This window comes from Egretta garzetta, unplaced genomic scaffold (assembly GCF_000687185.1).
Source record: "Egretta garzetta isolate BGI_Z169 unplaced genomic scaffold, ASM68718v1 scaffold350, whole genome shotgun sequence".
Taxonomy (NCBI): Eukaryota; Metazoa; Chordata; class Aves; order Pelecaniformes; family Ardeidae; genus Egretta; species Egretta garzetta.
In genome coordinates, this window is record NW_009258273.1 from 240,017 (window position 1) to 259,417 (window position 19,401).

Consider the following 19,401-nt stretch of genomic DNA (forward strand, 5'->3'; position numbering starts at 1 on the left):
TGTTCTGTGCTCTGGATTTTAGTCCTGGCTCTGCTACACATTGGATCCTTTGGGTTCTGCTTTCCCAGCATAAACCTTACCTCCTCGCTTTCAGCTTGTCATGTTTTTACTTTATGTTTATGGCCTGTCTACAAGGCGTGGGGCCTCTCCTGTCCCGGTGGGGTGCCGAGAGTGCATGCAACGAGATGCCTCGTTACAGCCTCGTTGGCTTCCACGCTCTCCGCTTGGCCTGTCCTCCCTTGTCCCACCCAGGGCTTGCTGCCTGCAGCGCTTGTCAAGCAGAGCAGAAGCTGCCGAGGAAATGGCTGTTGCTGTGCCCATGAACCCCTAGCAGATAACGCCAGGGGATGTGTGGGGCCCAATTACACACGATTCAGGGTTGTAGCCGTGCTGTGCTTCGCAGAGCGCGTGGCTTCCGTCTCCCAGTCTTGGCGCTGCCTTGGTCTCTGCCGCTCTGCGTGCTGCCCTGGCTGGAGCTGCTTTCAAAGCAGGCATGTTTGCTCAAGCATTTCCCACCTGAAAACTCACTCAGGTGCAGCAGCAGTGGGTGACCGGGGAATTTTGCCAGCTCTGCCCTGTCCTGCTGGAGGGAAGAGCATTGCCAGCCCCCACCTTGCAGCAGCAGGGCCCGGCACTTTGGGCGTGCAGAGGGGATGAGGGCTCAGCACTGTGTTCATCAGACAATTTGTATTTTTCTTTTTTTTTTTTTTCTTCTTTAGTCCAACGTTGCTGCTTCAAATGCCAAACTGGCCCTGTTTTATGACTGGCTCTTCTTCAACCCCGAGAAGGACAGCATCATGAATATAGGTACTCCACGGAGAGTCTCTCTCTGATTGGGCAGGGGTTGGAGATGGGGATAATGCCTTCCATGGCTGGTAGAGGTAGGGGGATCTGGTGGGGAAAGCCCAATGGATTATCTGCAAAGGGCATCACTTCCCTCCCCTGCCCTGAACCCCTGGGATTTGCTGGCTTGCGAGAGAGCCGCACCTCGAATACTGTGTTCAGTTTTGGGCCCCTCGCTACAAGAAAGATGTTGCGTTGCTGGAACCTGTCCAGAGGAGAGGAACAAAACTGGTGAGGGGTCTGGAACACAAGTCATACGAGGAGCGGCTGAGGGAACTGGGGTTATTTAGTCTGGAGAAGAGGAGGCTGAGGGGAGACCTGATCGCCCTCTACAACTACCTGAAAGGAGGCTGTAGGGAGGTGGGGGTCGGCCTCTTCTCCCTGGTAACAGATGATAGGACGAGGGGGAATGGTTTGAAGCTGCGCCAGGGCAGGTTTAGGTTAGATATTAGGAAAAACTTCTTCACTGAAAGGGTTGTCAGGCTCTGGAATGGGCTGCCCAGGGAGGTGCTAATGGAGCCACTTCTAATTGTGGCTTGCCTATCCATGCAGCAAGCATCTTCCTCGAGGGAAGGGGAACGGACGGGCACAGGGGGTATGGGCATCTCTGGGGCTCTCAGCACAGGGCTCCCTGCTCTCTCCTTCCAGAGCCTGCCATTCTAGTGATGCATCACTCCATGAAGCCTCACCCTGCCATCACCGCCACGCTGCTGGATTTCATGTGCCGGGTGAGCTGACCCTCACTCTCCGGGGAATTACCTGGCTTGCCAAATGAGTTGCATGACGGGGGTTGAGTGATGAGGGCTGTGAAAGCAACCGCTGGGGTCTGCGCAGTCCCTCTGCCACCAGTGGGACAGAGAGAGAGTCCTCAGGAGTGTCCATAGAGGACAGCGGAGGGGAAAACCACCACGCTCTCATCTGCTCACACCAGCCAGCCAAGCAGAGGTCACGCTCCACAGAGAGCTGGCCACGGGGGCTTGTTTTAGCCTCGTCGGCTTGTCTGTGGCGCAGAGGAGTGGAAGTGCGCTGGCAGGGAGGTGGCTCCCTTAGGAAATGCCGCCGTGCTCTTCTCTGAGCGCTCCCCACCCACCCCCCGTGGCCCAGCAGCACGCCAGGGTAGCTCAGTGCTTTTCTGTCTCTGCCAAGACAGAAGCTGGGAGCAGTCAAGTGGTGAGCTGCGCAGCCTGCTCCCGGCGGGCTGCCCCTCGCTCTGGGCTGGCCCGTCACGAAGGGCAGGAACGGTAACAAAAGCTCAGGCAAGGCAGATGTCTCCACTCCCTGGAGAGTTTTGGGGCAAAGGCCTATCGCCTCTCCATCCCGCAGGAAGGGAATTTCATGAATCCCTAGAGCCAGCGATACTGGAGCAGCAAAACAGTGTCATCTCACTGCCCGTTCTTCAGAGCCAAAAAAAAAAACCCCAAACAAAAAAAGCTGTTCCCCCTCTTGATTGCGAAACAGCCTGCAGAGCAGCTCCCTATCTGCTGGCAGCCCTTTTAACCTCCCCTTACCTATGCTAAATTAAGGAGGGATTTTCTCCTTGCTGATCCGCCAAGAGCGCGCTGTCAGGCACACTTGCTGTGGCCGCTCAGCCAAATTATTCGCCTCTTAAAACCAGCCGCCAGAGGCTTTGGTGAGTCCTCTTGATAAATCCAGGGCTGTTCCTGGAGGTCCGAGCGTTGGGCCCATGTGTCATTCATTAGTGGGAATGCCACTGCAGGAACACATGTAAGACTTCCCAACTCTGCAAATAAATCCCTCCAGAATGATGAGCATTAGGAAAAAGGCTTCTGAATTGTTCCCTTTAGTACCTAATGAAATGCTTGGCCCGGTGTCATTCCCTGAGGGCAAACAGCATCTCAGTGCAGCAGGGGACAAGTCAGACCCATCCTCTCCCATTCAAAGCCCAGCCCTCCTTGGGCAGGGAGCAGAGCTGGTCCTGCCCCTCACTCCTGGGGAGTCTGAGTGCTGAGAGTTGCTGGTTCCAGTAATTTGGTCCCAGGGAGGGCTGATGGTGTTTCTTGGAAGCAGGGTCTTTCTGTGGCGTGAGCACTGGAAGAGCTGCGAGTTACATCACTTTCCTCCCTCACACCCAGCACGCTCTGTGTGCTCCTGTCCCCGGGCTGCCCGAGTCCAAAAGCAGCTGCTGGCTTCTGGCAGAGGAACTAGGTGGAGGGTTCCCAGGATAACCCAGATTTCAGGGAGGAGTCCTCTTACTCCCTCCAGAAGCAAAGGACTGCGTGTGGACAGAGCTGAATGCTGTTTAAGGTGCCCTTCTCGTATTCCCCTCCACTCCTGCAGCGGTCGTTGCTGCTTGGAACATGGCCCTGGCAAGCCCCAGGACTTCTCACAGGTTGCGAGGCAGCATCTCTGTGTTTTTCTCATCCCTGGGAGATGGCCCTCTGGGGTAGCAAAGCCAGAAGCATGGGCTGGTCCCCCTTTCTATCCACCGTCTCCGAGATGCTGCACTTGGAGAGCTCTCCTGCTGCCCCTCTTGGTCAAGAGCAGCTGGGATGTGGTGCTTGAGTCGAGGGTGACACGAGAAGCTGACCTTAGCCAGTCCTGGCTGATTCCTGCCAGCTGACGCAGGCCCGATGGTGGGCAGAAGGGTTCATGGCACTAACGTGGTCATTCTCATGTTTTCAGATCATTCCCAACTTCTACCCCCCACTGGAGGCTCACGTCCGGCAAGGCGTGTTCAACTCTCTCACCCACATTGTGGAGAAGCGAGTCCTTGCGTAAGACAACCCTGAATTTTACTACCTTCATACCACTGCTGTGCACCAGTTTTCCTGGGTCTCACCACCCAATCAAACTGACCTCCAGGCTCTGTAGGAGCTGCAGAGGATGTTTGTGATGTGTGTCAACCATGGAAGAAGCCATAGTTGTGTCTTTATAGTGGTGAGGCTTGTCCTGAGAGCTGTTCCTTGAAGCAAGGGAATGGGTTAAGAAAGCTATAGCCACTCCGCTTTAGATGAATACGAAACGGCCCCAGCCCTTTCTGGTCCCTGAGCTGAATGGAGCAGCCTTGGTCATGGTGCTCCAGCCTGCAGGCAGCTCCTGCATCAGCCAAGCTCCCCTCCTGGGAGGTAGGACCTCTTCTCCACGTGGTGGAGAAGACCTCTTCTGGTCCCGTTGGTGGCAAAGTGAGGGAACCTCAGCTGAGCTGCAGGAAGGAAGGTGGGACCTCGTAGCTCGTGGTCCGTAACGCAAACCAAAGCCCTGACGTCAGGGAGGAGATCCCCTTGCACGTCCGCCCAGGTGAAGCTATGCAGCAGGGCACCACATCCCAGCTCTTTCTCATCCCTTTCCCTTTCTACCCCCACAACGCAGACATCTGGCCCCTCTCTTCGACAACCCCAAGCTGGACAAAGAGCTCCGTGCCATGTTGAGGGAGAAATTCCCGGAGTTCTGCAGTTCTCCCTCGCCCCCCATCGAAGGTAGGGAGCGGGGTGGGTGACGGAGGGAGGCTGTGGAGGGTGCTGCCTTCCCAGAGACGGGGCTTTCCCCAGCTCTCCTGCACCCGTGGCAGCCGTGTGGAGGGTCGGACCGGGACTCCGGGGAGAGGAGGGCTCTGGGTGCTCATAATCATGGATGGTTGTGGTCTCCCTTCATCTCAGCCCTGCTGTTCACTGAAGATGCACGTTACCCATTTCTCTCTCTGCTCCACAGGGGCTACTTAGCCTTTCTTCTCTGTAGGCTAATTGATTAACATAATTAGGTTAAACAAAGAGCAAGCGTTTCTAACCTGTATTTAACAGGAGAGCGCTGCTGCTGTGCCAGATCTGCTGAAAGACTGTGCCTGTAAGCCTGTCTGGTTTTCCTCTCGCATCAGCTGCTCTGGCTGAAGGGACCCTCCTAACCAACAAACCCCGCTGCCCCAAGCTGCTCGGCCTCGCGGAGCTGGCAGAGCTGTTGCTCTGCTCGGGGACTCGTGCTCTGCTGTTGGCCTGGGTGAGAGATGAAGCACGGAGGGTGCTGGGCAGCTTAGGTGGAGAAGGACCCCGTCCTGCCACGCCGGGTAGGGATGGTTAAGTGGAGCTGCTGGGAGTGCCCTTCCCCAGCTTGAGTTTTCCAGGGTCCGTCACTTGCCCAGACTCTTTCTTCCCTTTTCAAAGCACTTTTATTTCCTTGCCCGGAGCCTGTTTATCAGTAGAGGTGACTCGTAGGCAGAGCCTGCCCCGTCGCTCGGCTGTGCGAGGAGCCATTGTAACCTCACTTTCTGCTCTGACCCCTTTGCAGTCAAAATTGAGGAACCCGTTTCCATGGAGATGGACAATCATATGTCAGAAAAGGATGACAGTTGCTATGACAACGCCGAGGCCGCGTTCAGTGACGATGAAGACGACTTGAACAGCAAAGGTGAGGAGTGCAGTCAGCTGGGCGCCAGTGCTCTCGAGTACTTCTGCCTCGCCGCAGCGTGAATAGCTGCCCCTTGCCTCTACGCCGGACGGTGTTTCCCCGCTGGCTCGCGGGCACCTTCCCTTCGCCATGGAGGATCCCCAGACAACCAGCTGTAAGCACAGTTCCCTCAAAGTCCCTTTCCCACGAGCAGCGGGAATTGCTGCACTCGAGGCAGATCCCCTTCTTGAGACCCAGGTTTCCTTCTGCAAGAGAGGGTGTTGAGGCCGATGCTCTGCTGCTTCCCAGTCCCTGACAGCCGGACTCGGCAGATCTGATACAGATCTGTGCTCAAAGGGAAAGGCTGTTGGGCTTCATCTCCTTGCCTGATTATTCCCTAGAGCTTAGATCCTTTGAACGCAGCGCCTTCTCCACCCATGCGTCCTCTCTAGATGTCTGACTAGTCTCAAGCCCCGCTGCGCTGCGTGGTTGGGAATCCCTGTGGCAGATGCCGTGCCGGATGGTTCGTTTGGGAACAGGGTGTCTCTGTTCTCAGGCAGCTGCTAATCAGGCTCAGGCCTCTTAATTGCTCAGCCACACGGTTTTCATTACGCTCGCTCCTTCTCGAAGCCGTGGGGGCTGACAAGCCTGCCCAAGGCCAGAATCCCCTCTGCTCGCTCTCTGGAGCTAGAGGCATCTCAAGCTGTTCCTGGCCTTGGTGGTAGGACTCTTGTGGGCTTCCTGCCATGCCGGAGGGCTACCCCTGCGGTGGGGAGGGGCCACAGACCCAGGATGGGGGAGAGGATGTGACACAGTGCTGTAGCACTGTCTTCAATAGTCCCGCCAAGCCCCGCTGGCTTCTTGGGGCCCCTGAGAGGGACACAGGCTCGAAAGCCATGTGCAGAGAAGATTTTTGCAAAGGGGATCGGCCACCCTGTCCTGTCCCTTAGTGGCAGCTTCTTTGCGAGCGCTCCTGCCTTGGCCCTGGAGCTTCTGGGCTCTGCTGCAGTTCATTTTTGTGGCCTGGAATGAGTCTGGAGGATGAGGGTGTGGAAAAGCAGTTGGGGTATCTCAGTCCCAGAGTCCTGAACACAAGCACTCGCGCCTCGGGTGGAGAGAGACTCGCGAGCTAGCTACGTTCGTTGAGCATGTTGAAGGACAGGCAAAGCGACAGGTTTGGAAACTGGACTGAACGGGAACCCCAATTCTGGACACCCCCTGCATTTGGATCCCATCCCACCTTCCTGCTCACTGCAACCTGGACGCGTCTCTAAAGGGTGAAGGCAAGAGCTGAGGCTGAAACACTCATTGGGGGCACGCTGCTCGTCCCTGGGCTGGTGACCGCCCCCGCAGCCCCGCAAAACTCCTGCTGCTAGGATGGAGATTGCCTCTGGGACTTCCCAGACGTAGCTGCTTGGGAAAACAGACTATTCCACTGCTGCTTGCTTTGTTGCAGGGAAGAAGAGGGAGTTCAGGTTTCACCCGATCAAAGAAACCATTGTGGAGGAGCCTGTTGATATCACGCCATTCCTGGACCAGCTGGATGAGTCACTGAAGGATAAAGTCCTGCAGCTGCAGAAGGGAAGGTTGGTATCGTTTGGTCGTGTTACGTTTCGTGTTGATCTCTTCGGGGCGACGACACACAAGACCTTTTAGTCCTCTTGTTGTACAACGCTGCTTGCTCCAGAGCCCTCCTCTCAGAGCTAACGCAATCTCGTGGCTTGTCTCCCTTTCACGTGGAGAGGTCCTCCTGCACGCTCTCTGCAGGAAACATCCAGGTGGTTTTGAAAGGTACTGGGTTAAGAGCCTTGTAGCTTGTCCTTGGAGCGGGCTCAGACCAGGACACAACAGCAATTTGCTGGGAGCTGCGGCGTTTCTCTGCATCGGTGACAGGAAGGCAAAAGGCTCTGAGTTTCATCCTCCTCCGCTGTTGGACTGACGGGGGGAGGCTGCGAAGGCCTTTGGGGCTATTGCTGCCTGGGGGTTTCAGTGCGTCTCTGCATGGGACGCATCCCCCGTGGACAGAGAAGTACCTGTTCTCTGGACTTGCCCACCTCCACTCTTGATTTTCAGTGACTTTGGAATTAACTCCATCTAGAGAAGGTTAAAAAAAACCCTCTTGCTTTGCAGACCTCGGCACAGCAGACTGATTTAACGTCATTTATGTCCTTATGGCTTTAAGTGCATTTAATCTTATGCTTTTAGTCATTTAATTTGTTTGTCTTGCTGCAGACATCCTCGGGCACTTTTGTAAGTAGGTGCTGCAGCAGTGCAGCGCCTTCTTCCAGGGCTGGGGCTCTGCAGTGTGTGTGCTTCTGAGCCGTGCCTTCCCCTAAGCCTGGCACCAGCACAAAGCGGGGCCTCCCCCACTCTCAGGTCCTGGGGAGCTCCCGAATAGAGCCAGCTCAGCACAAAGCCCCCTTGTCCCCTGCTCTCGATATCTTCCTATGTAACTTGGATTTCCTCTTGTTTTTGTGCTCCAGCGATACGGAAGCTCAGTGTGAGGTCATGCAGGAAATCGTGGATCAAGTCCTGGAGGTAACTGCACAGACCCGGAGCAGCGCTTGCTGCCCGACTGTAAAACCAGAGCAGCCGGAGCGGTGTGGGCTGGGCAGCTCCCAGCCTGCGTGGCTCTGCCCCGAGAGCTGAACGGAAGGGACACCGAAGCCTGAGGCCGCTCAAATCCTAAATGAGTTCAAAATGGCACTGTGCAGCTCTGCCAGTGGTTGTTAAACCAAGCTGCTGCTCGCTGGAAGGGTCTGGCGGGGGAAGATCGCTCCGTCCGTGCTCTGTTTCCATGTACCCCCTGCCTAAACGTCCCCAGTAGTTGCTGTCAGATGGGACACTGGGTGGGGCGTGCTCACGTTTTGACCCCGCGCGGCTGCTGTAGTGCCTGCAGAGGTGCTGGGGGCTTCTGCGCGTGCTGTGCATCTGGGATGCTCCCTTGGCTTTTGGCTTTGTGCTCAGGAGAGGCTGCAGCAAGCCCTGCCCAGCAGGGATGTTTTCCAGGAGCTGTGAGCGCTCGAGGGAGGTTGCGTCCCCTGCCTCTGATCAGCTCCCTGTAGAGTCAAGTGGCCTTTTAGCACGAGAGCCGCTTCTCCCCTCTGTAGGAACATTGGGAAAGGGCTTGCCAGGGTTTAAATCCTCGTTGCCAGGTGCCTTCAGCCCCCTGTTAGCCCTCTGCAAGGGGAGAGCTGAGCTCAGTGAATTACTAGCCATTAGAGTAAGTGGATCACAGTGATTGTGAAGTGCTTCAGAGCTGGACATCAATTAGGGTCTTGTCTTGCTGATGACCAGCTCCTGGTGCTACAACAGAGCAGCAAAATGGCTCCTGAGCAGCTTGGGGTCCGTGCCCCGCAGCAGTGACTCTGCTGTGTCCCTTCCAGCTGTACCTGTGCTGGGCAGGCAGGGGTTTGAGCTTGTGCTTTCTCCTCTCATTCCTTCTTCTTCCTCTACCAGGAGGACTTCGACTCGGAGCAGTTATCAGTGCTCGCATCCTGCCTCCAGGAGCTATTTAAGGCTCACTTCCGTGGTGAGGTTTTGCCAGAAGAAATCACGGAGGAGTAAGGATCTATTTTTTTTTGTGTGTGTGTGTGTGTGTCTCATCCCTTCACAGTGGGACTTGGGCTTTTCCCAGTAAAATAGTCACCGTTTTCAGAAGGCTGTGCCAAAGCCAGCAGCTTCCTCTATGAAGCAGCCCGGGGTTCACAAGCAGGGAGCTGGTCAACAGTTGTCATATCCAGGGCTCGAAAGAGAGCATCTTCCTCCTCCCCACAAGCACAGGGAGAACCTCCTGCCGCAGGTCCTTGTGTCACAGCTCAGTTTGGGTGATGCTCTGGTGGCTTCCGACTGTCTGACCGGGGCACGCAGGTTCTAAATACTCCATCTGTCCCTGCTGTACTGGCACAAACCGGCACCATACGCTCTCCCTCTGGGATTTTGTTGGAACAGGGCTCAGGGTCAGAGCTGCTGGGTTCTGTTAGCAGCACCATTCCTGTCTCCTCGTTAGCTAGGGCTAACCCTTGCTGGCCCAAGGACCGCAGCCAGCCATGTCCAGGGCTTTTTCCCTGCCATTTCTGGGGAAACAGAGCTCTGACTATTGCGTTTGTCCCGCAGGTCTCTGGAGGAGTCGGTGGGGAAGCCTCTCTACCTAATATTTAGGTATGTCTGTTCTGAAATTTTTGGATAATCTCGTCAGGGCTTGCTTCTTCGCTTCCTGACCACCACCGTGGGTGAACCTTGTGGGTCTAATTCTGCTGCGCCCCTGCTTGCCCCAGCGCTGAGCCCAGAATCAGAAGAGTTTATCGCTTTGTTCTGCCTATGTTGCATTTTGTTTAGTAGAAGGACTTAAAATACAGGAAAATCACAGCTCATTTGGTCATTTGTGGAAGCCTGGGATCCCTGGGTAACTGAAGTTCGCTTGGTCCCGACCCCTTTGTCGCTGCACGTCCCCCATCCTCTGCAGCAGGGGTGGGAGAGGTGGCCCAGTCCAGAAAGTGCGTGGCCAGGACTGCCTGGTACTGGGAGCTGGGTTTCCCTGCAAGCTGCCAGTCCTCGTCGTTAGCTGAGAAGCTTGTGCACGGTGTCCTCTGTAACATGGCCGTCTCCCTGTGCTGTATTCCCCAAGGAACCTCTGCCAGATGCAGGAGGACAATAGTGGTTTCTCACTGCTGCTGGATCTCCTGTCAGAGCTCTATCAGAAGCAACCCAAGATTGGCTACCACCTCCTGTACTACTTAAAAGCCAGGTAGGCTGCTGGGGATTGCGGAGAAGTGTCCAAGCTTTGACATGGCTCGCGCTGCCTCCGAGAGACAGCTTGGTGCCATACCACCCCCCCCCAGCCCCGGCTGCGGCACGGGGCCAGCAGGCTCCTCTCTCACCCGGGCACCTCTCCTTTTAGCAAAGCTGCAGCGGGGAAGATGAACCTGTACGAGTCCTTCGCCCAGGCCACGCAGCTGGGGGACCTGCACACGTGTCTGATGATGGACATGAAGGCCTGCCAGGAAGATGACGTACGGCTGCTCTGCTACCTCACCCCCTCCATTTACACGGAGGTAAGGCCCCTGCCGGGCACCCGGAGCTCCGCACAGGGCATCCCCTCACCTTCCCGCGGGCAGGCTCGGCACTGGGCTGGTTTCCTTCTGAGCTTCAGGCCTGTTAACGCTGCAGCAGAGAAGCCGTAAAGCCCAGAATAAATTCTGTCGGGCTGAGCACAACACAGTCTCCATACAGTCTCCATCCATCCCCCCCAGCCCAGCTTAGGGGGGGGTCAGCGTGCTGCCGTCGAGGTCGACGTTCAGCTGTCACCCTACCTGCTTACAGCCCCATTAAAGCCTGATGTGCTCCGTGGATGGCGAGGGTTCTGTCCCGGCTTCCTCTCGCGCACGTGCTTGGCTCCCAACGCAACATTGTCGGCGCTCCCTGGTTAAAGAGGTTTTGCTCGCTGTTGCTTTTCTTCTGGGGAGCAGCAGGAGAAGGCTCCAAGCAGACGTGTCAAAGTCTCAGAACGAGTTCTGCTGCCTGCCCTGAACCCTTGGGTTTAATGAAAGGTTTCATTGCTTTCAGCACTCGGTGCTGAGGTGGATCCAGCTGGACTTAGCAGAGAGCGCATTTGGAACGGGGAGCCAGGCTGCTGCACCAGATAGGTCACAGCTTGGTCCCGATTCACGCAGCCTGCTTGGGTCTTGGACAGAGTTGCTGTTACCTCCCCGCTGCCAGGACGCTGCCGAGCCCTGCGCAGGCTGCAGCCTTTTCTTTGAAATGGTTGGAGGGTGGAGGCCCCTTCTAACAAGCATCGAGCGATCGCCCGGCTTCAGGGAGCGGCGCTGGGGGTTGGAGAGAAGGGAGGGTAACATCGCGCGCTCTGAGTAGACGGAGGGGTCACGGTTCTGCGTGTACTTTCTCATTCCCTGGGAGGAATGAGCTGGCCCCGCTCCTCCCTCCTTTCTGGCTGGTTCAGTGGGAACATCTGCTGGGCGTTGAGGCCGTCCAGCCCCATACTGCACGAGCGCTTCCCGGGGGCTTCTGTGGGGAAAGAGGCACGGCAACAGCCTGGGGAGGGGAGAAGAACCTGCGCAAGAGTCGGCGCCATCTCACACAGCAGCGTGGTGCTTGCTCCGGGGGCGATCCTGGCGTAGAGCAGCAGCTGGATCCCCTCCCTGGCCCTTTTGGGTTTAACAGCCTCCCTCCCCAAAGCGGGGTCAGACTGTTGCTGCCCCCGTGGGCGTAGTGACCAGCTCAAGTCAGGCAGAATGTCCCGAGAGCAGCCTGTCTGGACAGCCAGATCCGAACGGTGCAGCCACAGCTTGCTGCCGCCGATTTTCCTGGCCTTTTGCCCCGTGTGTTGATTTTTTTTTTGTTGTTGTTTTGTTGGTTTTTTTTTTTTCCTTGCAGTGCTGCGTAACGCACGAGGCCCTGGAATGGCGAGCAAAGCTAGCAAGGATAGGGAAAAATGGGGAGTTTTAACCACTTTGGTGTGGCTGGCTTCGGCCACCCGCAATCGAAGCAGCTCGGCTCCAGATGGTTGGTGTCAGCCGCGTCTCGCAGATGCACCGGGCACTGGCTTGCAGCAGCCTTGCAGCCCTTGGCCTGCTCAAGCAGCGAGGGAACGTCCCCGCTCGAGGCCTTCCGACCCTCCTGCGCCTTCTTGGCTCCTTTTCCCACTCAGCCACTTCCCCTGTTGCCTTTAGGAAGCGGTGCTGGTTCTGCTCCAGCCCCCGGTGAGCCGCCAGGTTAGGCAGGGCGACGCTGCCCCTTGCAAGGAGGAACACGCGCGTGTGTCTGAGCCTGAACCGAGGAGTTTTGCCTCAGCTATGGGGAGAGGAGCTTTTGCCTGGCCTCTCCCTCGTCTCCCATCCTGAGCCCTGCCTTGCTTTCATACTCTTCCAGTTCCCAGACGAGACCCTCCGAAGCGGCGAGCTGCTGAACATGATTGTAGCTGTCATAGACTCATTCCAGGTAAGGAGGGGGCCGGTGTCTGGGGTGGGAAGCAGCGTGTTCCTGAAGTGGCAGCACTGCTCTCCTCCGCTCCCAGGAGCTTTAAACCCGACATGGCCCATCCACGGGGAGCGCAGGGCAGTGCTCTGCTTGTTTCATCCTCCTTGCCCCCATGAGTAAGGCTTTGCAAAGAGGAGCCCCAAAACCTCCGGGTGTCTCTTGCCCTTGAGGAGCTGCGGTGTGCGGTGGCAGGAGGCTGAATCCCCTTCTTTCAAGGCATCTCCCTGGCATCCCAAGAGAGGTTTGCCCGGGTTTGCTTCGACCCCTCTTGAGTTGCAGGCGTTGGCGAAAAGCACCCGCCGTGCCCGGTGCTGCTGCGGGCAATCAGTAATAATAATTATCGATAATAAGCCCCTCAGCAGGGAGGTACTTAGTGCTGCTGGGGAGATGCAAAGCTACAGGCGGCCTCACGCCGGGCACACATGCGGGAGGGCGCAGGGAAGGTGCAGGCAGCGCGTTCCCTGCTGCCTGCGGGCCGGCAGGGCTGAGAATCACACCCAGCTCTTCCCATCCCGGTGGGAGATCTGCTGGAGGCTCAGCGGGCTAACGAGCGGAAGGCCAAGCCCTCGTTAGACCCTCCTGGAAGGAACCTTTCCCCCTGGTCACTCGGAGTTGCCATGAGCAACCCAAAAATAGTCACGGGGAAAGCTGGGGGCAGGGAGGTGGGCACCGGCAAGAATGCTGTACTGCGTGTTTCTGCTGTCTAGGCTCGTCTGGAGCGTGATCTGCTGATAACCCTTTAACTCGCCCTATTTATACACCATTCCTGGCCAGCCGTGCTTTTCCCAGCTGCGCAGGGGCCAGAGCGCCTCGCCAGCAAGTTTTGCTTGGCAGGCTGGAGCCGAAGTTGGGTACAGGAAAGGTTTGAGTCACGATGCCCTGACCCCCCCAGCTCAGCCCTGCTCTTACTCCTCTGCTCCTGGGCTCTGCCCCGTGCTGAAATGCAAAGGTTTTGTTTTTCTCAGCAGAGGCCTGTAGCGTTTCCTCTCCCCTCCCTTCTCCAATTCCTTCGTTCCTTCCTGTTATTCTTCATCTGTTTCCCCACGATGCTCTGGCTGCGTGGCCCCCGTGCCCGGCCCACGTGGGGTCTGCGAGCAGAGCCGTGGGGCAGAGCCTGGGCAGCCCAGCCTGCCCTTGGGCTCCGCGTGCCTCCAGCGCCCTGCGCCCGAGCAGGCTTGAACCCAGATGCCGAGGAGCAAGGGGGGAAGGTAGACAAGAGCCAAGGTGCGCTCCGTAGCTGAGCCTGTCAGCAGGGAACGGAGCTCCCCAGCTCCCATCCCTGCTCCAGCACAGCCCGGGCAGGCTCGCTGTGCGTCCCGTCCCCCTGCCTCTGCTTCCACCTCTCCCAGGGATGAAGGGGGTGAGTTAGGGCAGGAAGCACCACACGTCTGGGTAGTGTCAGCTCCCGTCCTGCAGACCAGGGACAGTCTGGGGCTTCGAGCAGAGTGGTCTGGGATTGTCGGAGCTTTCCCAGCAGGCTGCCAAGCCCTCTCCGCTGCCAGCCCCGGGGTGGGCTTTGTGCATCCATCAGCAAAAGCCTGGGTCTGAGAGCGCCCGGAGCACCAGGTCCCCAAGCGCTTGTCCAGCAGCCAAGCCGGTGTGTCTGGGCCCGGCAGCCGAGCTCTCCGAACGGGGCGATGCCATCCCACCCGCCCTGGCCCAGCCTGCAGGGATCTGCTGTCTATCCTGCGTGACACTTGCTCTCCAGCCTGGGTGTTGATGTGTGAAACCATTAACCTCTCATTACTTCTTTGCCTCTGCTGGTCCCTCGCAACAGCTGCCTCTCCCTGGAGCTGCCGAGCCCAGCTCTGATTTATGAGCCACCTGCAGCCCCCACGGGGTTTCTGGGACTCCCCGCTGGATCCCTGCTCTTGCAGAGATGGCTGGTGTTGGCGGAGCGACAGCTTCCCTGCCTGCTCTCTGGACCTGCCCGGTGGTCCCCCACGTAAGAGGGCTTCTGCAGAGCCTGGGCATCCCGCTAACCCCGTTTTTCTCTGTCGCCCAGTTGCAGGAGCTGGTGTGCCACGTGATGATGGGGAACCTCGTCATGTTTCGGAAGGACTCGGTGCTGAACATCTTGAGTGAGTAGCCCTCCTGCAGGCACGAGCGCATCTCAGAGAGGGCAGGCGTGAAAGCGGAGCGGTTCCCCCAAGCCTTCCTGCCCTTTGGGGCCCCCGTTTTGCAGAGAGACCCCAAGTCCCCGCAAAAGGGAGAGGCTGCAGCCTTCGCCTCGGCTTTACCCTTTCTAATCGTGGGGGCTGTGGTCCGTGGCCGCGCTGCCATAGGAAGAGCCCTGCAGAAGCTGACTGCTCACACAGCATCTGAGCGAGGTTCTTGGGCTCGCCGTGTTTATGCCGAGGTCTGGATTTCCTCATGGTATTACTGCCGCTGCTTAAAGGATCACTGCCCTAAACCGGATTGTTGGATTTAGCTGTGTGATCCAAGCTCTGCACTCTAATGGGTTTTACCAGGCTGGCTGTAGGATGGCTCAGGAGCCCTGGCTCTCTGCACTGCCAGGCAAAGTGTAATCCATCCGCAGCCTGGCCGGGCAGAGGGGGGCAAAAAAAAAAAACCCAAAAAAAACCCTAATGAGAAAGAGGAAAGTCCCGAAATCTCCCCCAGGTCTGCAGCCTGTCCACGTGGTCCCAGCTGCTGCGTCTCTGGGGATGTGAACTTGTCCTGGTGCACACCCGTGGCTAAGTGCTGTGCGGTCGGCTGTTCCCTGCCATGCAGCAGCCGATACGGCGGTGCGGGGGGCCAGGCCTTCCTGGGGATGGCTGTAACCTCTTCTACCGGCACAGCAGGGGCGACGGCAGCTGGGAGGTGATGGCAAAAAGGGGGGGTCATAAAAGATGGAGCCGGGATTTCCCTCTTGTTTTCTGTTGACTGCGACACCCCAAGAGTGAAAAGGCCCTCACTGCTCTTTAGCCTTGCCCTTGGACCACCCTGAACTGGCAGAGTGAGCCTCTCAGATGGACACCCAGCCCTTTGCCAGGACCACGGCCACCTTAGCCACTGCAAAGGAAAAGACTGGTGCCCATGGTCTCTCCCCCGCATCATTCCTCGCCTTTTCCCCCCACGATCACCACTGGGTGACCCAGTTCCTCTTAACTGGACTTTGGCTCGCATCTCTGCAAGCCTCCGTCTGTCGTGCAGTGGAAAAGCCCTTTCCACCGCCAGCCAACGCTGAGTTTTGCCCGCGTGTGCCCTGTGGCTCCTGCCCAGCAGTCATAGCTGGCCGTGGCTGCAGCCCTCTGAGCCGGGTGGGTTTGGGCAGAGCCAGCGTGGAGAGCTCGGTGCATGGGAGCCAGCGTCTCCGGAGAAAAGCCTCATCGCCCTGATCCGATGGCTGCCGAGATCCAGCTTTAGCGTTACACAAGCTGCAAGCAGCAGTCTAAGCCCATTAATTAAAGAGCCTCGTTAATTCTCTTCCTCTGAGCCCCCAACAGCTGCTTTAGTGACTTTGCAGCTCTGCCACCCGTGCCTCAGCTGGCAGCGCCCACCCCGGTGCCATCTGCCAGATCCCGGAGCCCCCGCTCAGCCTTGGCACGTGCGGGGCTGCCCTGGCACGGTGCGAACCCCGGGGGGACGCAGCAGGGCTTCGGGCAAAAAGGTCCCTGCCGCTCCTCCAGGTGCTGTGCCAGCTCCCCTCACCATCCCGTGTTTCCCCCTAGTTCAAAGCCTGGACTGGGAGACCTTTGAGCAGTACTGCACTTGGCAGCTCTTCCTCGCCCACAGCATTCCCCTGGAGACCATCATCCCCATCCTGCAGCACCTCAAATACAAAGGTGAGCTGTCCCCTGCACGGGAGGGGCGCGGCGCTGGGCCACGGTGGCCACGAGCTCCTCCTGTGCTGAGCCTGTCCTTTCCTTTGCAGAGCACCCCGAGGCGTTATCCTGCCTGCTGCTGCAGCTGAGGCGAGAGAAGTAAGTGCCACCGAGCGCAGGCTCTGCGGAGGGTCCTGGGGGGCCTTGCCTGGTGGCTTTCTTGAGCACCATCAGCACGGCTGGGGACAAGGAGATGCCACCCGCTCCGGCTTGGTCTGCTTGAGAAGCGAGGCGTGGGGCAAGCTCCTCTTGCCGGCGCTCCCCAGCTCATTCTGGGTGCGAATCCCATCCTGGAGCCCCTGGGGACAGAGTGGGGTGGACACGCGTGACGAGGTCCCCACCGGTCGCACCCTTCCCAAAGGCAGCAGCTCCCTGCCATGCCTCAGCTTTGGGAGCGCCGTTTGCCGAGCACCCAGGTGCTGGTGGGCTGTTTGTCTTTGGCCTTGCACATCCCGGAGCCCGTTACTTAACGGAGAGCGGGGCCTGCCTGCCTCCCGCGGGGCGCGGTGTTAGAGCTGCCCTGGCGTTGATCTACGCCCCCCTCTCCACCAGCTCGGGTGGATTGGCCGCATCCTGCCGCTCGGAGTGAAGAGCACTTCATTTGTTTTCATTAATGCAGCGCGTGAGGCTGGCTAATCTAATCCCAGCTTTAAATGGCGTTAGTGAAAAGCCCGCGATGACGGAGAGCGCCAGGGCGAGGTCGGGCGGTGAGCGCGCGGCCGCGCTTTTCCCACGGTGGGGAAGGGCTGGCACCACCGGGCGATGAGGGGAGCTTGGTGGCAGCTGGTCCCCAGGAGGATTGCTTGCCAGTGAGCGGGGAAGTGGAGGAGTCTGGATGCTGCCTCTCATCCCCTGAGCTCGGGAGCCAGCGATGCTGGGGCTGCCGCAGAGCGTGCGGGTCCCGGGCGGTGTTTGGGGAAGCTTGGTCCCATCCGAGCTGCGCCTGGGCTCCTGTGCCAGGTCCCAGTCTGTGTCAGAGGCCTCCCATCAGGCTCGAGTGGGCGGCAGTGGCCTCAGGGGGGGACCCCCAGCTGACCGGGGTACAAACCGCTCGCCCTTCCTCCTCACCTGCCCTTCCCCCTTTGCCGCAGGCCCAGCGAGGAGATGGTGAAGATGGTGCTGAGCCGGCCCTGCCACCCTGATGACCAGTTCACCACGAGCATCCTGCGGCACTGGTGCATCAAACACGACGACCTCCTGGCCGAGCACATCAAGTCGCTGCTGATCAAGAACAACAGCCTACCACGAAAACGCCAAAGGTGAGGGGCCGGGGCAGGCACAGCAGCTCCCGGGGCCACCCTGCCACCGGGAACCGAGTGACAGGGTCTGGCTTGTGCCCCACTCCCTGCACTGGCCCGGTGGCCAAGACCCCGTGTGCCGTCAGCGGCGCAGCGCGGGCACGCCAGCCCGTCCTGCCGGTTACGCCGTCGTCCCCTCGAGGCCGGGGCGGTGCCGCTGCCCACCCCCGTGCTGACACGCAGCCAGAGCCCCAAGCGAGCGTCTCTGCTCCTGAGCTCATGCGGGAGGCTGCACTTTGATCCCCCCAGGGCTGACATCCAGCCAGCCAGGACCCTTTTATGCCGAGCCCGTCACCCAGGCCGCGTGGGGAAGCGCTTTCAGCCGCGTGTGTCGGCAGTGCCAAGCCTTGGTGCTGCCCTGCTGCGGCACCGGCCAGGCCAGGCCCCTCGGCTGGGGCACAGCTGGATGCTTCCAGAGCATCTTTTGGTGCAAAATAGTCTTCCAGATGTGGTTCACTTAATTAAGCTGGGATGCTGCTGCCTCTGGGGTGGATGGGGTCAGGGTCCAGCAGAGCAGTGGGACTGAGGGACGCAGCCGGGCCGAGCTGTAGCCCATGGAGGTTAAACCCCCGCGCCCCAGGGCGAGGTCCCTGATCTCCTGCCTTCGGAGGGAAGGGGCAGAGGGCTCGGTTCCAGCCGCCCTGCGTGGCCAGAGCCCTGGCTGCTGGAGGAGGTGGCTGCACCTCACCACCGTGGGTTGTGGGAGAGGAAAGGAGAGCAGCGCGGGACGCTACAGCTGGTCCTGCACCACTCCTGGCCAGGGTGGCACAGGGGACACCTCACCCCAACCCCCAGATGTCCCTCAGGGAGGAGGCAGGAGCTCTTTCCGCTGCGATCAGCTCCCTGGGTGATTTCCCAGCCCTTCATCCAGCCTCAAAAACCAACGTTGGGCTGCGAGGCAGCCTCTGCCCTTGGCACAGCCATCAACCTGCTGGGGCAAGAGACCCCCAGTCCTGCTGGGTGCCGGGTCACGGCAGCGCGGCTATGACCGGCCCCACCAGCGGCCCCCCTGGGTGCCGGGGTCTGGGTTAGGGGGCAAAAAGGGTGGTCTGCTCCTGCTGGGTGCCTGCAGCCCTTCGCTGGAGTAGGAAGGACATCTAGTGTCCTGGGAGAGCAGAGCAGCACCGCGCTCCCACCGCAGCGAGGGCCGCGTCTCCCCAAGGACCCCCCACCCAGCACCCAGGGAGCTGGCACCACCGCGGCACCGAGCTGGGTCCCGGCCAACGGGGCGGACGGGGCCTCACCGGGGGGTTCCACCATCACCAGGGTCTCACTGGTGCTCCCCGCATGCCGGGCAAGCAGCCGGTCCCACCTCTGGGTCCCCCTCTGCTCTCCCAAGAGGCTGCCGGGGAAGTCTGCGCCTTCGTCTGTTCCTCCGCGTTAATTAATGGACTCTCACGGCTGAACAACGCAGCCGTTCTCACCGTGTTCCGCTGTGCCGGGATCTGAGCCGTAGCCAGGTCTAATCCCCGCTAATTAACGGGCGGCCAGCTGAGGCCCCGGCTGTCGGAAGCGCCCCGGGTGCTGGCACCGCTCCCCGTCCCACGGCCGAGGCTCAGCGTGGGGTGCTTAGTGCTCCCCAGAGCCACCGGGGGTGCTGAGCACCCCGAGCAGGATTTATCCCCTTAATCCCTGGGTGGGAACAGCGCACACAGACCATCCCCGAGGGACCCTGCGTGTGCCGGAGCTGGATAATGGATCCGGTGCTGCTCCCCATCCTCAGGACCCCCTGCTCCAGCCCTCTGGGTGCTGGGGACACCCCGGGGCAGTGCCAGTGGCAGGTTTCTCTCTGCCCCACATCGGTTTGGGGGGTGCTGCCGCAGGGTGGGGGGGGGGAGCAGGGTGCACACTTAACGGGCGCTGCTCCTCTGCCCTCAGCCTGCGCAGCTCCAGCAGCAAACTGGCCCAGCTGACCCTGGAGCAGATCCTGGAGCACCTGGACAACCTCCGCCTCAACCTGACCAACACCAAACAGAACTGTACGTACCGCCACCGCAAGCGGGACCGGCCCCGGCACAGCGCCCATCCCCGTCCCCATCCCTATCTCCATCTCCTCCATCTCCATCTCCTCCATCTCCATCTCCATCTCCTCCATCTCC

General features: G+C 59.2%; 1 protein-coding gene across 1 annotated transcript in view; it reads left to right on the top strand.

The window, feature by feature from the left end:
• The window catches only part of INTS3 (integrator complex subunit 3), a 38,801-nt gene extending 21,534 nt beyond the window's left edge, over nt 1–17,267 (top strand). The window contains exons 11-26 of the mRNA XM_035890576.1: nt 720–807; nt 1,492–1,571; nt 3,487–3,578; nt 4,174–4,280; nt 5,083–5,202; nt 6,638–6,767; nt 7,665–7,719; nt 8,641–8,744; nt 9,298–9,342; nt 9,809–9,928; nt 10,082–10,235; nt 12,070–12,138; nt 14,183–14,258; nt 15,852–15,965; nt 16,055–16,103; nt 17,096–17,267. Of these exons, the coding sequence (XP_035746469.1) occupies nt 720–807; nt 1,492–1,571; nt 3,487–3,578; nt 4,174–4,280; nt 5,083–5,202; nt 6,638–6,767; nt 7,665–7,719; nt 8,641–8,744; nt 9,298–9,342; nt 9,809–9,928; nt 10,082–10,235; nt 12,070–12,138; nt 14,183–14,258; nt 15,852–15,965; nt 16,055–16,103; nt 17,096–17,267 (1,575 nt within the window). The remainder of the gene's footprint in view (nt 1–719; nt 808–1,491; nt 1,572–3,486; nt 3,579–4,173; nt 4,281–5,082; nt 5,203–6,637; nt 6,768–7,664; nt 7,720–8,640; nt 8,745–9,297; nt 9,343–9,808; nt 9,929–10,081; nt 10,236–12,069; nt 12,139–14,182; nt 14,259–15,851; nt 15,966–16,054; nt 16,104–17,095) is intronic.
• Nucleotides 17,268–19,401: the final 2,134 nt, after the last annotated feature.